Raw genomic sequence first — 22,210 nt, 5'->3', positions numbered from 1 at the left:
AACATAACTAACCACATATTTTACCTCCCCTTAACGTCTTGTGGTAGAAAACAAAAGGATCATTCCCTAAGTGCTTCTTCTTTTCAGATATATTTGCACACAGCTTGCTCTCTGTAGGTTTTGCCCAGGCATGGATTACCAAGTATGGAAATTTACAGTATGTACAGGTTTTAATGTTTCTCTTAATAGGCAGTCAATGTGGTATTGACAAATTTCTGAGCAACAAAGCCTATTTTAGAAATGGACTGCAGTACGACAAATCTGCTCACCACAAAATGGCAGAGACTCTTGCATTAAGGCGGAAGAAGCTTAATGAACTAACATTCCTGATCAATACTTTAATTAAACAAACAGAAAATAATTCAATATATGTCACACTACCATGACCATACTAACCAGAACACCATGAAAAAATTTCTTCTGACCTAGAATCCAAGCTATGCTTCAGATCAATGTAATAAAAGAATAAAAACATCCTATTTGTGGGGGGTTGGTTTATCAATTCTTAGAAGAAAGGGGTAATATAGATTTACTTATGTTGCATTTCTCTCAAGGACCACAAATAGGTATTAGGACACCATATTAATAAAATTCAGCCAGGGGATGTTTTATTTTATTAGACCAGTTACATAATGCAAGCTTTCAGACTTGATACTTAGCACTCGCATAGTATTCCAAGTGCTTCACATACATGATCTCAATAATCCTTACAACAGCCCTGTAAGGTAAGCCAGTATGACTATTACCACATTATAGACGCCAAACTGAGTCTGAGGGTATCGTGGCTTGCGGAATGAAATTGTGGCTGAGACGGGATTTGAAACAGAAACGTCCTGCTCACTTAGCCACTATGCTACATCAGGACTTTTTGAGGCCTGGGAGTTCAAAACAAAGGTAGAGTAAAAATGGGCGAGACAAGGCTTCACCTTACTAAGGACTATCCTTGCTTAGAACAACCACGACCTAAGAAAAACCTGGCCCAATAAAATATAGTATTTCAACCATTCTGTGCCTCTCATTATGTGTGATAAACACAACTACAAACATGAACAAATTATGAGGAAGATTTGCACCACAGAGAGTGAAAGGTCCATCTTGGAAGCATGCACCTTCCAAAATGTGTCTGTGGTAGTGAACCACACAGAGCTTTGTCTAAAGCATAATATGTTTCCTCCTTTGCGTGTCAGTGGTAGAGAATCTCTCTCTCTCTCTCAGGATCCCATGCAGTTTCCCAGAAAAGTTCAACAGCAGAAGTGTTACCTACAAACATATAAACTGAAAGAATAAAAAAATATAATGTGGCAGGCTTTATGGTGCCTTTTAATTATTTTAAACAAAATATAAATGCATATTTTCAAACAACAAAAAGTGCCTGAAGTGTGCCTTTTAAAATAAACATATAACACACTACTGTTGAAAACAATACTAGAAAACCTACTTTCAGCTTCTGAAGGTGATCCCGTTTTGCCTAAGTGGGTCAATGGAAGTTGCTTGAATACTTTGCATCCCATTACCTTGTATCTGTCCAGAGGGTCTTCCTGCTGCAGCTGATTCTCTCGCATCATCTGATACTCCCTCTCATATTTCTTCAGCTTCTTTGTGGGCACCTACAGAGGAACAAAAACTAATGTTAGTGATGTTAAGAGCAACACTTGGGAGTAGGGGCTGGGAGAAAAATGAGACAAATTGCTGTGCCAACACAGAGAGGGTAACGGAAGATCCGGACATTCCCTACTGAAGTTCAGCAAATGAGCAATGTCAAAGTCTGTCTCTGAAATTCAAGCACTGTCTAAAGTAAAACTGTATAATATGGTGCCCCTTGCCCTGGTGGGCAGAATTATGGGAGGAAAAGTAAAGGGCTCTTAATGAAGAAATTAACAACAACAACCTACCCTTCACCCTATGTTCCAGGGCAGGTTACAACGTTAAAATTCAATATTTCAAACAACTTAAAAGCACAAAAAATAAGGAGGTCCTAAAAAAAGACACTGCAGGTATCAAAAGCCAGGCTAAAGAGTCTTCCGTATTCTCTGCAAGCAGTATAATGAAGGTGCCAGACACACCTCTGTGGGAAGGGAGGCTCACAGCTGGGGAGCCACCAGTGAATGCCCTCCCTCCCATGAGCTTCTGAGGGTGAAGGAACTACCAAGAAGGTGCTGATCTCAGAACCCAAGAGGGTTCGTAGGGAGATATTTGGGGCCTAAGTGATTTAGGGCTTTAACTACTAATGTGAGCACCTTGAATTGGGCCTGGAAACAAACTTGCAACCAGTGCAGCAGTTTTAAAGCAGAGGCTATACGAGATATAAACAGAGCCCTAGCCAGCAATCTGGCTGCTGCATATTGGACCAATTGAAGTTTTCAAATCATCTTCACCGGCAGCCACATGTGGAGCACACTGCAGTAATCTAACCTTGAAATTAACTACAGCATGGAGTGCAGTAGGTAAGTCATCTCCAAAAGGGGCTGCAGCTGGCAAACCAGTTGGAGCAGGAAAAGGCACTCCTGGCCACTGAGGTCACCTGAGCCTCTGTCAGTGTTGAATTGAGGAGCACTCCCAAACTTGCTCCTTCCAAGGGAGTGCAACCCTATCCAGGGCAGGCTACTTTCCTACCTCCTGGACATGAGCATCTGGAATACAAAACACCTCTCTTTTCAGGATTCAGCTTCAGTTTATTGACCTACATCCAAGCCATCACTACCTCTAAGCACTGGTCCAACACCTCAACCACCTCTCTGATTCAGATGGAACAAAAGATAGAGCTGGATGCCATCTGCATTTTTATGACAGTTCACTCCAAATCTTGTGATGATGTATGAAGCTGGGCTGTTTAAAGTTTGTTGTAAGCCAGAATTTTTACTCTGACAAAATTGAGGATTCATCTCTGACAAAATCCTGCTCCTGGCCATGAAGAAGAAGGTAGTGCAGGAGTCCAGCATTTCACTTGGGCTTACTGCAGATCACATATGTAGCATTAAACCATGGTTTGATGCTACGTGTGAACACTAATAGTGTGTCAACAAATATTAAATTAACTTCTGTTGAGTCCAACAATAGCATCAGCACAACTGCTCTTGGGGAGAGAAGGTGGAACTGCAGTCTTAATATTGCTCTTTCAAATGGCTTTGTCAATTTCTTTCCAAAAGAAGAAATTCAGGATTTGCAATAATGTTCAGTTTTTACAAGATAAAACAGAAGGCAAAAGCCTCCCTTCCCTAGCTACCCAAGACAATCTTAATTCAGTATAATTCAGGGGCAAAAAATGCTTCAATTTGATCAGTCAGGAAGAAAGAGGGGCAGACCTAAGCAAATAAAAGTTTTTAAAACCCATATTCTTTTTCCTATATATCCTTGGCTTTTAAAACTCTGGTCACACACTTAAAATCCAGATCCTGAAGAGCAGATGCAAAGCACATCAGACTGCCTTCTGTGGCCTCCTCAGCATGCTGATGTTTTGTGCATGGGGACACAGCAGATTCCTAACATGTTGCTAGGATACCTCTCAGCAAATGCACTTCTTATATTCCCTGATGTTTTGCCACTACCCTTCTGTCAACAGAAGCAAGACAATAACAGAAAATACAGGGCAGTGTATAAACCGGTGTGCAAAAGAAGATTCGAGAGTTTGCAGGGGCAGTGTCAGAAACACTAAAGTTGGCTTTTGAGGGAACAGCAATAAGTAAAATTGCTGTTAATTGCTAGTGCATGGCAAGAATGAGCAGCAGCAAAGCTTAGGCTCATGCACTCTCCTCCATCTTGGAAGCTTTGCTTTCAGATTTGGTTAACCGGTTTGTTGTGTCATAAAGCCCAAATAACTGCAGTTAACATTAACTATGGCTAGTTTCAAACAAGCCAGCTTCAAAGCATGTTTGCTGAAGCTCACTTGCTGAAACAAATACTAAGTTTATGTTAACCACTTCTCTGGGTCTAGATAACATGCCACACAGTTAACCAAAATTGAAAGCCAATGCTTCTGAAATTCTTCTCCCAGCCCTGTGGGAGGAGAAGGGAGGCTGTGTTCAAATCCATGGCTCACTGTGGCTTGTTTCTGCTCATGACATGTGAATGTGTTTACCATAACATAGAAATGAGTGTACATTTATCACTAGCCTATGTGTCCAAGCTCCAATTTCATGTTTAGCTCCATTACAGAGGTAGGAAAGTAGGTGGAGCTTTCATTCCGTAGTCTATTCAAAACAGGTGCTTCTATGCCAAATCAATATTAATTGGGGAACTTTTTAAAATCACAAATACAATATTTCAAATTCTCTTTCAGTTATAGAAAGCTCAGCTCTGATTCTATATAATTTTGCTCAGATTGGAATCTAGCATAACAAATTATGATCACATACAGCCCATAGTCTCATACTACAAGTTATTAATCAATTGGTTCCAATTAATAACATACTTTGCATAGAATACACTAATTAAATTAGAGTAAAAGAAATATAATATACCCTAATAGATTTATGTTTGAAAGAATGAATGTAGAAGTCAGATAGAGAAAATTATCCCATATTTTTTGGATACTTCTATTGTCCTCCCGAAAACAGTAATATTGCTATTAGGTGTGAAGAGATATGCTGTCTCAGCACATTAGGCTCAAAGTTACAGATATAAAGATTCTGCTCAAGGCAAAGGAAAAAGCCAAAGTAAAATTTCAATGAGGGACAAGAGACCCGTTTGTTTTTCTGTTAAAGTGTAAGAAATCTAATCAAGGGAATCGAACATACCAGACCTGGCACAGCAGACAAGCCAAAACTGGAAATTTCTTACTATGAATTTTTGTTTACTGAAGTCTCCTGGAGGGCAATCCGAAGGATCCAAATGGGAAGACAATCTAAATAATGTATTCTATGTGAGGTGCTTAATCATACACAAAAGCCCTCAGAAGAAAGGAAGGAAAGGTCCACTGCAATTCTGGAAGAGTGGCCATTTTAAGGCCAATTCATCCATTAAAGGAGTACTGGGGAAGCTGCTTCTTCATCACTTCCTCCCATGTTGCTCTGGCAATGTTTGATGCAGACCGTAACTGCTTCAACAATCCCACCAAAGTGGTTCCTGCACCTAAATATTATTAGAGCAGAGCGGAAAGACAGCATTCATCTAGGAAGGAGTGACCTCATAGAATCTTACAGCTGGAAGGGACTCAAGGGTCATCTAGCCCAACCCCCCTTTTATTGTATTTATTATTTTTATTGACACTGTCCACAAAGTTCCCATATCACAGGAGTGGTATGAGACGACGTCAGAAGAAAATGGCTTCCAGACTGCCACAGTAATATAGGAATTGTTAATTACTCCGTGACAACAAAACAAGCAAAAACAATGCCATCTTTGAAGTTCGCTGCTGGAATGTGGCCTATCAATGACGAATAGCCATGATGGCTATGCTCTGCTTCTGACTGTGGAACCACAGCGCTCTGGTGCTTGGATCCTGGTGGGCCACTGAGAGAACAGGAGGCCAGGCTAGTTGAGCTGATCCAAAAGGCGCTTCCTATGTTCTTAACTCCCATCAGCCACAGTAAGCATGGCCAATGGTTACAGATGATAAACAGTCCAACACTGTCTGGAAAGCTACAGGCTCATGTCATCATGGTTCCCTATGTAATTTTTAAAAATGACAATTTGCTTTGAGGAAAGTCTAGAATACTTCAAGCTCTAGCTTAGAGCAATTTTAATGCGGCTAAGAAACAATTCACACCTTCATGACCCAGCACAGCATGCTTAACGCGTAACCAAAATGAACAACAATTGCAGGGGAGCAGAGCACAGGGGTTCGTTGCCTTTGTCTTCTGTTTTGTCCTGTCTTCTGTTAGCCATGGAGGACATCAGTGCCTAAGTTCTGTTTCCAGAAACGACATATAAAAGTTGGAAGGGCCAGTGAAACCAGTATAACCAGGCCAATGATACTCTTGACAGCAGAAGAAAAAAGAATAACCGCTACAATTACAATACTGAGTGGGTGGTGATACAATACTATGGTTTCAGAGCAGGAATGGGGAAACCCACGACTCTTCTGATGTTGTTGAATTAAAAGTCCAATCACCACTGGCCATTGGCCATGCTGATGGGAATTTGAGTCCATTATGTTTGTACAGTGGTACCTCGGGTTACATACGCTTCAGGTTACAGACTCTGCTAACCCAGAAATAGTACCTTGAGTTAAGAACTTTGCTTCAGGATGAGAACAGAAATCGTGCTCCGGCGGCGCGGCAACAACAGGAGGCCCCATTAGCTAAAGTGGTGCTTCAGGTTAAGAACAGTTTCAGGTTAAGGACGGACCTCCGGAACGAATTACGTACTTAACCCGAGGTACCACTGTATTTGAGTGCGTACAAACACACACACCCCTCTCCAAATGCAACACTGGATTTTTAATTATGTTATTGCACATGCATTTCTTCTATTATCTTTTTCGAGTCACGCTACTGCCTCATACCCTAAAACTGGAATCGGTAATCAGATTACAGTGGTTATATCCATGGTGGTCCCCCAGAGAAACAACTGCCAGCGGAAAGGAGTGTAATTTTCAGACATAATGTGCTTTGTTTTGGGTTGTAAAATTTAGATTGTGAACTGCCTGCTTTTTGCTTTAAAGGTTCTAGGATGGTCAAAATTTCATAGGAAGGGGCTGTTTTGATCAGGAAGTTTTGTACAGGAAGTTTGTATTTGAGAGATTAATGTCTTCATAGGCTTACCGCCAAGAAATATAATTTCAATGTGCAACATTTATTGTCATAACACTAGGAGCATTGACTCTAGAACAATTTGCACAAAATTAGGACTCATCCACACTTTATTTGCCCCAGGAAAACCAGCAGGTTTAATTCTGAATTGGAACAAAAGGGCTATTGGGTTTTCTGTGGATTGCCTTTTGTTCCAATTTAGCACTAAAGAATGTGTTTTCCAAAGGAAAGCCGTGGGGCAAAGGCAAAACCGCTCAGACTCATGCCTAGAAAGCAAGGGACAAGCAGGAAACCATTCAGACCCGTGCTTTCTATGCACAGAACAAGCAGAAGAGTAGACAAGCCCCTTAGCATCATTGCTCCTTAACAGGTAACAGTATACTTAGTAACCAGGGTATGAAAGGCACTATAAGTAAGTTTTGTTGTTTTTCCACATGGAAAATGGCTTAAGAGAAGCTTACTACAATCATCTTTCTCAGCCTTCTTTCTTAATAAAATACTTCAAGTCCATTGTCATTCTTTCCAGGAATTAAGCTAACATATGCCAACCACAGCAATCAGTCTTACAGCATATTGTTCTTCATATTCCAAGTACTTTTACAAATATTATTCAGAAGCCACTAAATTAGGTATTAGATTATGGATCAATTACCATGAAAAAATGCATCATAACTGCTTTGTTAACAGGGAACTTCTGCTTGCCATTGCCCAGTTAAGACACAATTGTTCTCAAATACCGTATTTTCGTATTTTTCGCCCTATAGGACGCACTTTTTCCCCTCCAAAAATGAAGGGGAAATGTGTGTGCATCCTATGGGGCGAATGCAGGCTTTCGCTGAAGCCTGGAGAGCGAGAGGGGTCGGTGTGCACTGACCCCTCTCGTTCTCCAGGCTTCAGGAGAGCCCCAGCGCCAGCCCCACAAGGTCGGGGGACAGCGGGGAGGCAGAACGCCGCCATCCCGCTGTCTCCTGATGTGGTTTGGAGGCTGACGGCGGGGAGACGCGTGCTTCTCCCCGCTGCCGGCCCCACAAGCGCCTGGGGGGGGGGAATAAATTTTTTTTCTTTATTTCCCCCCCAAAAAACTTGGTGTGTCCTATGGGGCAAAAAATGCGGTAATTCTACAAGGCACTGGCGGGGCACAAGAGCACAGTGGAACTGAATGTTCCCATCAACAACAGTTTCCATCACTGCCACCAACATTTCTGGATCATTAGCACTCCCAGAAAGAAATCACACAGGACTTCAGTTGGAGCCACAGTTTCTCTCCTTAAAAAAATTACAGCAGTGAAGGCTGTGTCTTGGCAGTGATCTCTTAGGGTATGCACCTATGACGGCAATTAGGAAACCACTGGCTGTGATGACTTATCATCTGTCCCAGATGTAGTAGCTGATATGTAAGAGGACCTTTCCAGGGGAGGAGATATGTGGAGAGGTTGGCTCTGGGAGCTTTGAAAATATATTTGGCAGACTAAAAATAATCTGCTGTTTGTGATCCTAATGATGTTAAGGGACCCATATCTTACATGTGTGTTCATGGAAGTACCACCTCTGGGATCTTTAATCTGGAGATGATTCCATACTACAGAGGTTATTCCACTACATTAGTACCAATTTCGACTTGTCAGTACTGTACTGCTTACTTGGAAAAATTAGCAAGAACCAATAAATGACAATATTAGTTATTTACACAGAATGGTGGACAGGGAGTAAATGTGCTACTGGCACTGAATGTGCTTACAGGATCAATTTTGCAGTGCTTTTTTCTAAAAAAAATGTTTAAGGGTACTCTCATTTCCCTACTCATATTGAAATACTGCCCTTCAACGAGGCAAAACTCAAGATTCACAAAATGTTTAGGGGTATGCAACCCCCTGCGTCCCCCCAGAAAAAAGGACTGCAACTTTGTAAGACTGAAGCACACTGGCAAGGCACCCTAAGACAAACTATAGCTCCCTGGGACTGCACTCGTATGTTTGTTGTTGGCTAAAGCTCATGATTAGTCAGGACAAACACAAGATCGAACAACACACATGGCAAAGACTTAAGAAAAGACTGGGGAGGGGCAAAGCAGCTGGGAACTCCCCTCCAGGAGCCCACATGTTCACACTGTCCTGATAAATCATAATCGGTCTTACCACAATGTGCAAACCAGGCCATAGTCATAAATGTTAATAGTACTGGAATATACACACCCATCTTGAAAATGTAAGTGAAACAGAAATGGAAATTTTAGTTGATACACATCCAGAAGTATTAAATAAACAAATGGGGTTGAGGTTTCTCACTGAAGAAGCATTTTATATAGACTGGGCATCCCTTTAAAATAAATGTATTTCTGAAGAATAACAAAATATTGAAGAGGCTAAACAATTATTAGAAATTACAAATGGTTGTTTGCAAAGTACTATTCTGATTGATAGCTGTCTCTGACTTCACTGTTGACTTTCTCTATAACTTTCTATCAAGGACTTTTTCATGAGGCACCAGTGGGGAATTTGCCCACAAACAATACAAGCTTCAAAAGAGGGGTTTTGATGGGGAAACTTAATATTCTCCCTCCATGCCTGCACTGATTCTATTAGTATCAATTCCCACAGCTGATGCAATTTAAAACACCTGCACATTAGGTGCAAAAGTGCATTTAACCTCACATGTCGTTTGGTCATGAGAACTGGAACACCAGGCATGATGCTACAAGATGTGTGAGGATACAGAGTAATTAGCAAATTTTAAACTTTTCACCCAATAACAAAACCCTGCAAACTGAGAATACAAAACTTTACTAAGCAAAGCAGTTAACCACTTGAATATTGGTTTCCTTTGCATTTATGAAAAAAGTAATATTTAAAGTCTCCCTAGTATTTAAAGTCACCTCCTATTTTGGTAGGAGGTGACATTTTCTCCAGTTTTTAACAGACGAGGGGATATAAGGGCACATCATGTTACATCATGCTAAAATTTATAATGCGGTCATGGAAATCCCCAATTCAACTCTCACCTCAGCCACAAACTTAGTAGATGGTCTTAGATAAGCCTCTCCCTCCCTCTGCTCTGCCCCAGCCATTTTCAAAGCAAGGCTCTTTTACAGAGAAGACTGTAAAGGTTGCTGCAATAGTATATGTCTAGAATTTCAACACCATATAAATGCTATTATCGCTACATCTACATTTGATGAAGTAAACCTGCATGGATATACACATTCTCTCCAAAACACAATAAAAAATCACAACTGCATAATGAAAATGTCAGATTGTATTCTTGCTTCTTCTTGTCTAATAAAGCTAGTATTTCCCCCCATGATTGCAAGTCCCTACATTATCTTGATTAATTGCATATTTTTATCACTATGATTATTATAATCACAAAATTGTAATCCTCTCTGTTAATAAGACTTTCCTAACACAGTCTTCCTCTTATTATCCAATTCTAATATAATTCAAGGGGGCAAAACACGGCTTGAGCACGGCTTTGACTACTTGATCATTTCTATTTCAAAGCTATCTGTCATGCAATATAGCCTGATTGAGGATTCTGACTAGGTTTGCCAGTATGCCCTGGTGGGAAAGAGAACAAATTTAGTCATTTCTCATTTGTTTATTTTATTTTGTCCTAGTCAGAACAGATCCAGCCTACTGACTTGCCACTATCATTTTAACATTATTACTGATTCTAAATCTCTGTCCTAAACGCCAGTCAGGCTGGCAAAAATTAACGCCCCCCCTTTCCCCTTTATGTTGGAAGGGCTGTGGAAAGCTTGATTCATTTGTTCGGTGGGAATGCTCTTACGTCAAAAACTTTTGGACTAGAGTATTCTCCATTATATATGCAATTACAGGCCAACCCCTTTCTCCAAATCCTACCTTAGCCCTACAATCTTTGGACATAGACTTAGGTTCCACCCTGTGCCACAGTGAACTAGTAGGCTTCTTACTGACCGCAGCACAATTAGTGGTAGCTCAGCAATGGAAGAAACAAACTGAAATACCCCTGAACATTTGGGAGAATAATATCTGGGATGTCTCAGGGTCTCACCAGACACAGGAGGGCAATTAATGGCATAACAAACAGAGACACCTTCCAAGAAACGTGGCCCCCATTTTTTAATTATGTTAATGTCAAAATCAAGACCTGGTTATACCAACTACTCAATATTCTCAGTGGAGTGGTTTGAATGTTGAATGTGTAAGTGTAAGTGTATGTCTAGAGACAACGGATAAAACAAACATCGTTAGCTGTACTGCTGGATAGGTGTTTAATGGCTATTGTATTTGTATTTGTTTAAAAACCAATAAAAATTTGGTTGGTATATGCATACACACACACACACACACACACACACACACACACACACACACACACCTGTCCTAAAGCCAGGTGGAAAGAATTCCTTACCTTCACTGGATCTTGGTGGCATTGCTTTAAATTCTTAAAGGACATTGGGGGAGGGGCTCTTATATGGCACATAATTTTCTCTCTTCCTTAACATCAGGATGTCTTTGTTGAGTAGGACATTTTTACAATGATGACAAATAGTAAAGGTGAATTGGGAGATAAAGAGTCCATGCTTGTAAAAGATGACAAGGGAATGAGAACAAGAATATCAGACCCAAAACATGGAGTGGTATTACATGTTTTTGGCTCTTCAGTTTGAAAGTTTGATATTGATATTTCAAGGATTTGTTTGTATATAGCTGTCTAACTATATCTTTGTATGTTATATCCCAGCATAAGAATATGAACAGTAAATGACATGCAAATATGATATTGCTCATTTGCTGGTATGGAAGCTACGCTATAGCTACCACTCAGAAGCCAAAATAGATCCTACCAGCTAGTAGTATCTCCGTACACAGAGTTGCTATGTGAGCAACTAAAAAACCTGTTTTGGTTATGGTGATGCAGAAAAGCAAAAGACACAACACACAACCCCACAATGGTCTACCAATACTAGCTGGATGTTTTATTATTTTTACAAGGGTTTTATTCAGTATAAGCCATGATCTGTGGACCCATTTTAAGCATTGTAACATTGGATATTGTATCATTAAGGAAGTATACCATCTATGTAAAAGTATTAAAGCGATGCTGAAAATCAGTGGAATTATTTTTATTTTTTGCAGTAAGTAAAAGGTCTAACTTCTACCTCAGAGATTTAAAAATACTGTAGCTGATTCAGCAAGAAAGCTTCCTAAATGGAATGTACCTCAACTGCAGATTACACCGCTTAAACTTCTTTAAGCCTGTACTTTTGCAGATAGATAAAATGAGAATTAACATTCCCAATAATAAATCCACTCAGTTCTTGCATAAGCAGCACAACAGCCACTCTGGACTTACTTCCATGAAAACTTAAGTATCACTTATGCATATTTCTTTTCTCCCCCAAACCCACTTTTTCCATGAAGCTTAACTCCTTAGTTCCCATTGTCAAATAAAACAAACTATATCACACACGTTCCCTTCCATCTCTCTTTCATAAACATAAATAAAATTAAGTTGAAGAGGATCCTTTCTTGTGCAAATTAAGTTCACTAGTCCTACAGGTTAAGCAAGGCCAGACCAACTATAGGCTGCCTTGAGGCATCAGCAGAATCCCTTTTAGTGTAACAACACCAGGGATGAGCAGTGTGATAAGAATCCATGGTTGTTCGACAAAAATAGACATTTGACAGTGTGAGAGGTTTTTAGCACAGTACTATTCAAGAACCTTGTCAAGTCAATGAGGTCTAAGGGAGAAAGAGCAAGCAGAATCATTTCCCTACTACAGACATTGAAGAAAAAAATGGTACTGAAGAAAAAAAATAGAACAGTATTTCACAATCTAGACACCTACCACATATTTGGGTTTGCTGACTGCAACCAGGCTGGCCAGAAAGTCTTCATCATATAGCTTGCTAAAAACATGGGAGTCGTAGGCCACCACAATGGAAATTTCTTCCATCATTTTGTCAGCACACTCTGTTAGCAGTGCCAGCAACAGGTTCAGTATCCAACGACAAAGAATTAGCTCAGCTGTGTGTCGATTGTCCACACCCACTTGAAGAGACTAAGTGGGTGGAGTGTCACAGAAGGAACAAAAAGGCAAAGAAACACAGCAGCCGGCCCCAGCTCCTCTCTGCTGCTTTCCTCTGGGAATCTTCCTTATCTTTGCAGGAAATGTATAGGTGTGACACCTGTTCATATGCTCAGATAATAAAACAGTCATTCGCTAAGGTCAGTAATAAAAAGTCTTTTTTCCAGTAATTAAAGTCCAAATGAAGCAGGGGTAAATCCGAAAACTTCAGTTCTCTCTTGTGTTTCCCCACAACTTCTTGTTCTTTAAATGTAATATTTCACCATAGTAAAAAGATTCTTTTTAGTGGAGGAGGACAGATTTCACAAGACGACTTGCTTTATGCTTATTCCACAGATTCCCACAGAAGGAGTGAACAGTATTCTGCCACTCTTGGAATTTTCCAGAGTCTCTTATCAGATACCTGAGGAAATAGTGTTTTTTCTTTGGCAGGTTTGGTCTGGTGTAGGGTCTGCTTTTGTTTCTTTTTGAATTATTCTGACATAAAACAGAAATATAGGGCCTCATCAGCCTTTTATTGAAACAATCTTATACACCTGTAAGATCACGGCGACAAGTTTTCACTGTTAGTCAGAGAGTAAGATCATACCTCAAAAGGATAAAATCTCATCTACATGGCCTTCATTCACAAGAAAATGTATGCCTTTGTTCAACAAAACAGTAGAGTACAGAATCAGAAGAGCACAGAAAGAAAATCCTCCTTGCAGACAGTGTCCAGTCCTTCCCTAGTTTTTAACACAGAAGGACTTTGTAGTTTCAGACCAGTAAGTTTATCAAAAATATGTAAAGGGGGGAAATGCACCAAATTCTGAAACATTTGAGAATTTTCAACTATAGTTTTACCAATACATGCAAAACTCCATGCCTACCCTCCAAATCACAGCAAGTGCTTAATCAAAAAGCAATATTCTTACATTAAGAACAGAAAGGAGAAAACATCAAAGGACCCATTCCTGACTTCATACTTCATATGTTGCCCTGTTCTATAGCATTTTCTTCCAGTGCTAAGGACAGATATATATCTGACATTTATCATGAATGAGAGTACATTTTGGTCACCACAAAAGTCATATGGTATTTCCTGGTCCAAACTGCTGCAACTTTGTCACATGTTTTTTCCCCTGCCAAATAAAACGAAAAAAAACTGCTCATCATTTCATCCTGTTTTCCTCAGGGGTCCCTCTCAAAAATTACATGTATATTTCAAGAGCAACAGGTGTTGTTTGCTATTAAACAGGGAAGCTGGGACACAGCTGTAGCATGGTGGATAAAAAACATTTCCGTTTTAATAAAGGAGGAGTAAAAACCACTTGTTATTGCTAGGAAACAGCACAGAATTTTAATAGGCTTAAGGCAGGCAAAATGCAAAGAAATCCTCTTAAGAAATCCTTAAGAGCTACTGGTCACGTTTAACCCACTAAGTGCAATGAAAAACCTATGTATCCTATTTGAAGCTTGTAGCAATGTAGTTCTGTGATACTGAAGCGAGGTTAATCTTACTTGTTTTCCCAGGGAAGTAGTTCAGATCTAAGCAGTAAACAAACCATTCTTTTTGGATTCCAGTGAACCTAATTCCTACCTGAGCTTCTAAAACTTGCACTTTGTTTTCCTAAGCATGCTACTAGGTCCAGGGAACCTCTTCAAAGCAAAAAGCATTTCTCCCTTCCGCTTTGCTTCAACTTCCTGGTAGAAAATGCTTGCTAGAAGTGAAAGCTGCCTGCCTTTGTAGTTTCACCACCACAATGACTCAGCTTGGGAGTATGATAATGTGTGTGGCACAAGGCAGGTGGACAAAGACACCTGTTGTAGGAGGAGGTAAGAAATGGAACGTCCCCTGATCCCAGGTTCCCTTCCAGGAAGGGATGAAATTACAACAACCATCACATGCATTACAACTACATACACTCCTTTCTTAAAATTCTGCGGCAGAATCAAAGAAGGGGGTGAGGAATGCAAGATCTCCACCCAAAAAAGCAACCTTAAAAACATGTCAATAGTATCCAGGTAACTTTTAAGTTAATCATTTGATGGCAAAAATATTGGGAGTCAGATTTTTGTATATCCCACCCTATCCTTTTAGTGTGACAGCACCTACACTTTGGAACTGCCTGCCTATGGATATCTAGCAGATGTCTTCGCTGTATTCTTTTCAACGCTTGCTAAAAACAAATCTACCCAAGTGGCATGAATTTTAATCTGTTTTTAGTATTTTAACTTTTTGTATGGTTTAAAGTATTGCATTTTTTAATTTATAAATTGTCTTCTTTTTGTAAACCACTTTTCAAGCATCATAGTATGCCCCTTTCTATTCTTAAGAAATGACAATAGCCACAACATTCATTTCCTCTTTGTTGTTGTTTAGTCGTTTAGTCGTGTCCAACTCTTTGTGACCCCATGGACCAGAGCACGCCAGGCACTCCTGTCTTCCACTGCCTCCCACAGTTTAGTCAAACTCATGCTGGTATCTTCAAGAACACTATCCAACCATCTCATCCTCTGCCGTCCCCTTCCTTGTGCCCTCCATCTTTCCCAAAATCAGGGTCTTTTCCAGGGAGTCTTCTCTTCTCATGAGGTGGCCAAAGTCTTGGAGTCTACTATACTTAATTAACAAAAATGCATCCACTAGCTCCCTCTTTTAGCTTGCTACCCTGGCTTCCTAGAAGACAAATCAGGAGACAGGAGTCACTCCACTCTCTGCTTCCCTCTACTCTTAATGAGTTGCTTGGCAGGGAAGCTAAAGAGAAACCTCCAAGCATACTTGGGAGGTAGTCTCTGAAATTCTCTCATGCAACATTTTAACAAACTGGAAATAGAGGACTTATTCTTTGTAAATAGTTTGTCTATTTTCCAGAAAAGACACATTTGATTCTAGGTCCAGACATCCCATCTGCAGAGATCCTTTTAGAAATTTCAAACCATTTCTGCAGAATAGTTTACTGAGACCACAGTGACTAATCCAACGGCTACTGCTTTAACATTTCACAATGATGCTACAGCAGAAGTAATGACGGAAGTGGTTTTACACCCTTTATTCTAGATTGCAGTTATGGTTCTAAACAGAAACACTAGTTATAATTTTTCACGCACACATATGCCCACACTCTACACTAGACTGTAAGATTTTAACTCACTGTTAACAAGGCATTTTGTGTTGAGGTAAAACTAAAGAAGAGGGCCCTGTGAGATCAGAGCACTGGTCCAGCTAGTTCAGAATCCTGTTCTAAGAGTACCAATCAGACAATTAAAGGGAAATGGAAACTTAGCAAGAAATCTACTCTCCTTTCAACTGGCTAAAAGGTTGGCACGTGAAAATATAGTGTATAACCCAAGTTGGAAAATAGGGTAGATAGTTGCAGAATTGAAAAGGATAAGGGCTGTGGGGTTTGAAGCTTGTAGAGCTGGATCTGAAGCTGAAACACTGGTCACAGAGCACTTTAGCAGCAGAAGCCAAGAGATGACTGTGAAGAGACTCAAAATCTGAACAGAGGGTAAAAATGGATAACGTGTTGACTTCATTAGGGTAACAATTTAGAGAAGGAATTGTCATGTGTGTTTCTCTCCATTTTAAATTTGTTACTTATGAGTAACTGTAGCATTATTTATCTCTAAAATCATTTTCTCAAACTGCTTGCTTTACTAAAAAAAAGGCCTATTTGTTCAGGAAAAATTTGGTCTGAGGTAGGACTGCCAGGTCAGGAACATCCTGACCTGGCAGTCCTACCTCAGACCAAATTTTCTTACCTGAGATTTCACTGCCCCAAACTGAGACCCTGGGGGCAGCCCCCAGTGATGTTGCAGGGAAGCCCCAATGATGTCATTAAGTATAACACTTTAAGTATTAACTGCAGTCCCTGAGAGAATGTCATTCAAATAAAGAACACAAGTCCAACAAATGAGCAACTATATCACTCGTTAGAAATTAAGATGGAAACCAAAGCTAAAGTAGGTGTTTCTAGGCTTGTTGTGAACTGCTCTTGACAATAGCCAATGTTAATGATGCAATTGCCACTCCGTGCTGTATGCATCTCACCAATGCTTATCCATTACACAATTTGTTACTCCTTAACATGCCACAAAACATTCTTGCTTGTTCAGAAACTAAGAAAAGCCATTTAAGAGTTTGTAGCAACATATAACATTAACTTCAACACACAAGATCACCTGTGCAGGTCTACCTGTCTGGCATACAAGGCAATCTGGCAGAAGTGGGGACACTGGCACAAAGTGAAGATTACCTTTTCCAGGCTCTGGTTTAAACAGAAACACACAAACACACTTTATTCCGCAAGCTCTGTATTTAAGCCATGAGATGCAATGGGAGTTTTAGTCCACCAAAGTAAAAATTGCAAGGATCCTCGTTTCCAAACTTCTCCTTTACACACCAACAAGGTTAATTCCCCATTTAAGACACAGGGAGGGGTGTGGAAGTCAGAAATGCCACCTGGCTAGCAGAAGCCCCTTTTGTGAATCAATATCGTTCTGTCTTCAATTCAGATTTTAGTTTAGAAAACTAAACACATTCCCCCTCCCTTTCATCACTCCATTCTTTCCTGTATCCAAAGCGATTTCTCATGCCAATTCCTAGCATTCCCAACTGGATTAAGACAAGAGGGAGCAGGCAGGGGAGGTGCCCTGGAAGTGGAATTGGGAACTTTCTAAATCAGTATTTTCGATCAAACAAGTCTCCAATCTGCTTCAAATGAAAATGAGAAATGCTTCCTCTAGTCCGGATTCCCCAGGCTCCACTCATGTTTCTCAGCACCCCAGTCTGCCATTGTAAATTTCTGTCATCACCCCCTTGGACTCACTTGAGAAGAACAAAAGACCATCCAGGAGTTGCTGTGGGCAGTGGAGGCAGCATGGTTCAGATCCCACCCCTCCTCCTCCTGTGTTCTGGTCACTTCTTCAGCCCTACACCTCATGCCAGGCGCACATGCACACTCACAGCCCCCTCCTCCTCCTGAGCCCAATTATTTTTCTCCTCTGCACTCCCTCCCACCACTGAGCCCTGGAGACTAAGGTTAACTGGGAGAGGTGGGAAATCAGACCCCCACCCCATGAGAGTATATGCAATGCAGCCAGCCTCTTTGCAAGCTGCATGCACACTTTTTTTAAAGGAGACTCAAGCCCTCCCATTGCCAAGGGCATGAGATCTGGGATCCAGTGCTAAAGACCAGATCTCATGCCACCTGAGCCACGCCCAACAATGTCCACTGTGGCTCCCATTCAACCGGTCATTATTGGCATATCACTTATGAACCTGAGGATTCCAGAGAGCCATCATGGGTTATAGCCAATTATACACATCCTCTATGATTTTTTTCTAATCCCTTTTTAAAGACATCAAAGCTACAGCCTCGTCATGTTTATCATTCCATAAATTAGTTATATACTGTGTGTCCTGAATCTTTTACCAAATAGCTTCTTTAAATGACACTGAGTTCAAGGATTATAGCAAAGACAGATTTCCTACCTAATTTCTCCCTAACAAAACTCTCCCAAATAAAATATCATTTCATAAACTTCTATCATGATTCCCCTTTGGTCTGTTTTTTTTTAATAAAAAGAACAACATGTTGCCTTTCCTCAGAGAACAATTTGGTACTTATAATACATTAAGGGAACTGCAAGTGCATTGAGAAGCCAAGCAATGGTTATACAGTCATACCTCGGGCTGAATGTGCTTCAGGATGAGAACGTTCAAGTTGCGCTCTGTGGCAACCCGGAAGTAAGGGAGCCTGTTACTTCTGGGTTTCACCACTTGTGCATGTGCAGACGCTCAAAATGATGTCAGCGCATGTGCAGAAGCGGTGAAAAGCGACACGTGCGTGCGCAGACATGTCATCACTGGTTACATTTGCTTCTAGATGCGAACAGGGCTCCGGAACAGATCCCGTTCATATCTAGAGGTACCACTGTAGTTCACAAGCCAGTTACTCAGTTACAGTCCCAATGGCTTTAGTGAGACACTTTGGAGTAACATGACTGTGGGATGTTGCTTTCAGGGTGCAAAAGGACATATATAGGAGGCATGTGTCTGCTCTTTCTTTCAAAGTGGTTCCCACTGCCAAAAAGACAAGCTGTGTGAGGACACAACTGAGCATAGTGACCATATTGCTGAACTGCACGTGGGCTCTCCCATCCTGCCTTAAATAGCTACTTGTTCTCCTTACTTGGGAGCACAGTGGGTGCAGAAGTTGCTCATTCACCTTTTTTCAACTCCTTGGCTGGTGGCTCCTAGCTCTGGGCTGCAATAGAGAGATCTGCCTCCTTGCTAGAAGGCAAACACCAAGAGGCTGGAAAGAAGCAAACCACAAAGACTGGTTCATATGTAATGATAAGTCAGAGCTGTGGTTTGTTTCCTCCCACCTCACCAAATGGTAGGGCAGGTCAGGCACAATTTGAGCAGCATACATATAATGTTGCTCATTTACATTAAAGCCATACTTTGCTTTAGATGATAGCTTGCTGTGATATGCAAACCAGATCAATGTGAAACTGAAGCAGCCAAAGTACTTGGGGAACAGATTTAAAGCATGATACCGTGTGACTGTGGGCAGGATTCACTCCAGGAGCCCAGTCAGCAGAAGCCCTGTACAAGGACTTTCATTCATGCTATGGGGCTTTCCCCCCTCTCCCTCATGCGCCCCAAAAACCTCAGAATAGCATGCAGAGGGAGGAGAGGGTGAACTGGAAAATTGAAATGGAGCCCAGAGTGTCTGGTCATGAGAATTATTTTTGAGAGCACACCCCCCCCCCAATGTCTGAGGTGTTGGTGGTTGAACCGCACTAGAGTATTTGATTTCTGAGAAAGATAATACAGGTGGCAACCATTTTGCGTGCGTCCGATTGATGCACAACCACAGACACGTGTGCCATATTTGGCCCCGGAAGGGGGCAGAGGGGTGTGGAAGAGGCTTATGCGTGACTGCTGACATGTGCAATGACCCATAACACAACCCATGTAGTGGAGAGAGAACAAAACACATGTCAAATACAAGTACACAGCTTCAGAATTTTATCTCCATGTGAAGAATGAAGTGAATGTTTAATTGTGGTGGCAAACAAAATAGGAAGAAATAAGAAGCTGCTCCAGGAAAATGGCTAGATATGGCCCTCCTTTGTTATTTTGGCAGTTGCTAAGCAACAGGCTTGCCAAGGAATAGCTAAAGCAACATAGCATTAGTATTTTTCTGAAGAAATTGCATGCAAAACTGAGGTGGTAAAGGCAAAAATGGGAAAATAAGTCAGATAAGATTAACATATTCCAAAAGCTTTATTGAATATAAAGTCCCACTTTTCAACAGGAACAGTGACAACATTCCTAGGTAAACCTGGTAAAATACATAATTTAATCAGTACTGAAAATGCAATCACCTCCTCTGCTCATTTAGTCACTATTTTCAGCAATTCAAATGTAATAAACCCAGATTAGCACCTACTAGAATTAAATAGTTATGAAATGATCCTCAAGCACTAACTGTCCTAACATCAACTTTGCTTCCACTGAGGAGTCATCTTTTCCTTTATCCTCAATAACATGACAGTCTCCCAGGCGTGCCATTTTGGCTCAAGCAACTCCCCCCTGCTAAAAATTGTATTTGACAACAAATGGCATTTTGACACGTTGAAAAGATGGGGGGAAAGTGTTAACAGAAATAGCACCAGATCCAGAAGAGTTCCTGAACTTTTGAAACAAGGGGGACTGCAACCTCATACAGAATAGGTTGCCCTCCTACTCTGAGATCTGCTGAACCACCAAACATCAACACCTCCATCTTGTGTGGATGAAGTTAAATAAAAACATAAAGGCAGTGCTTACAAGACTGTCAAGTATAAACTGGACTTTACATCTTTCCTGGAGATGGATGTGGGGAGCTATTAGCCTCCTAAAACATCTCTTATCCTGGGAATGAAGAAGAAGAAGAAGAGTTTGGATTTGATATCCCGCTTTATCACTATTCTAAGGAGTCTCAAAGTGGCTAACAATCTCCTTTCCCTTCCTCCCCCACAACAAACACTCTGTGGGGCTGAGAGACTTCAGAGAAGTGTGACTGGCCCAAGGTCACCCAGCAGCTGCATGTGGAAGAGCGGAGACGTGAACCCGGTTCCCCAGATTACAAGACTACCGCTCTTAACCACTACACCACACTGGCTCTCAGTGTGAAATGGGCCTGGAAGCCAGTGTTGTTCTTTAAGCAAAGGAAAGATACCTTTCCAACCCCAGGGCCCAGTTAGGAGATCTTGCATTTGCATTCTGAATTAATGGCAGTTTCAGAATCACATGCGAAGGCAGCCCCACATATAATGTGTTATGATAATCTAGCCTAGGGGTTATAATAGAAGAGAAGAAGAAGAGTTTGGATTTGATATCCTGCTTTATCACTACCCTATGGAGTCTCAAAGCGGCTAACATTCTCCTTTCCCTTCCTCCCCACAACAAACACTCTGTGAGGCGAGTGGGGCTGAGAGACTTCAGAGAAGTGTGACTAGCCCAAGGTCACCCAGCAGCTGCATGTGGAGGAGCGGGGAAGCGAACCCAGTTCACCAGATTACAAGTCCACCGCTCTTAACCACTACATCCACACTGGCACCACATGAAACCATGCTCCTCACTGCTTCCTGATGCAGTCTGCTAGCATAGTGAGATCTGACATGTTGTTTATTTGGGAAGAACTTTAGATACATAGCTGCCACTTATGATATTTCCATAATTTGCTGGAAAGGGGGAAATCACAGCACAGGACACATGATCAGTTTTCCCAAACAACTCAAGACGAACTACCAATTATTTTTTGTTTTGTTTTTTACACAATGCAGCCACTAAGGCTATGATCTGAAGTGGAGGAAGAGAAGCAGCTTCTTAATCTATTCTCCTCATACAATTATGCTTCCACATAATCTCTCTAAGGAATTGGATTCACCTAAGGAACAATGTTTTCCCTGGATTGCAGAGCTGCAGGGGGGTGGCTGAAGGAACTAAGGATAGGGTAAGCAAAATGTTAAAATTCAGGTTCAGTGGTACCTCAGGTTAAGAACTTAATGCATTCTGGAGGTCCATTCTTAACCTGAAACTGTTCTTAACCTGAGGTACCACTTTAGCTAATGGGGCTTCCTGTTGCCACCACCGCCACACGATTTCTGTTCTCATCCTGAAGCAAAGTTCTTAAGCCGAGGTACTATTTCTGCGTTAGCGGAGTCTGTAACCTGAAGCATCTGTAACCTGAAGCGTCTGTAACCCGAGGTACCACTGTATTCTGTAGTACTTTGCCAATTGCCTGAACTCTGGCAATGTTTCTGGTAAATTGTTTAAATTTTTCTTATTGATCTTGAATCACTACACATTAAAAAAAAAGTGAAAGCTGATAACCTTAACCAAAAAAGTGAAGACAGAAACAAAATGGTGTCAAGAAAATATAAAAATCTCAAATACAAACAGTGTATACAG

General features: G+C 41.0%; 2 protein-coding genes across 8 annotated transcripts in view; both read right to left on the bottom strand.

Annotated features, from left to right (window-relative positions):
- Window positions 1-22,210, bottom strand: part of DARS2 (aspartyl-tRNA synthetase 2, mitochondrial) — a 1,012,941-nt gene that overhangs the window by 706,700 nt on the left and 284,031 nt on the right. The gene's annotated exons all lie outside the window — the stretch shown is intronic.
- Window positions 1-22,210, bottom strand: part of RABGAP1L (RAB GTPase activating protein 1 like) — a 151,877-nt gene that overhangs the window by 21,072 nt on the left and 108,595 nt on the right. For 3 of the 7 annotated variants that reach the window (XM_083507093.1, XM_083507097.1, XM_083507096.1), the window contains one exon: window positions 1,515-1,607. In XM_083507093.1, coding sequence (XP_083363219.1) covers window positions 1,515-1,607 — 93 coding nt within the window. Of the gene's footprint in view, window positions 1-582; window positions 1,276-1,438; window positions 1,608-12,522; window positions 13,240-14,341; window positions 14,528-22,210 lie in introns of those variants that run through there. The other 4 variants (XM_083507099.1, XM_083507098.1, XM_083507094.1 and 1 more) reach the window with 4 other exon arrangements.

Source organism: Podarcis liolepis, assembly GCF_965112155.1.
Source record: "Podarcis liolepis genome assembly, chromosome: 6".
NCBI classification, from domain to species: Eukaryota; Metazoa; Chordata; class Lepidosauria; order Squamata; family Lacertidae; genus Podarcis; species Podarcis liolepis.
Note: the sequence above shows the minus strand (reverse complement) of the source record. Positions and strands in the feature narration are given on the sequence as shown.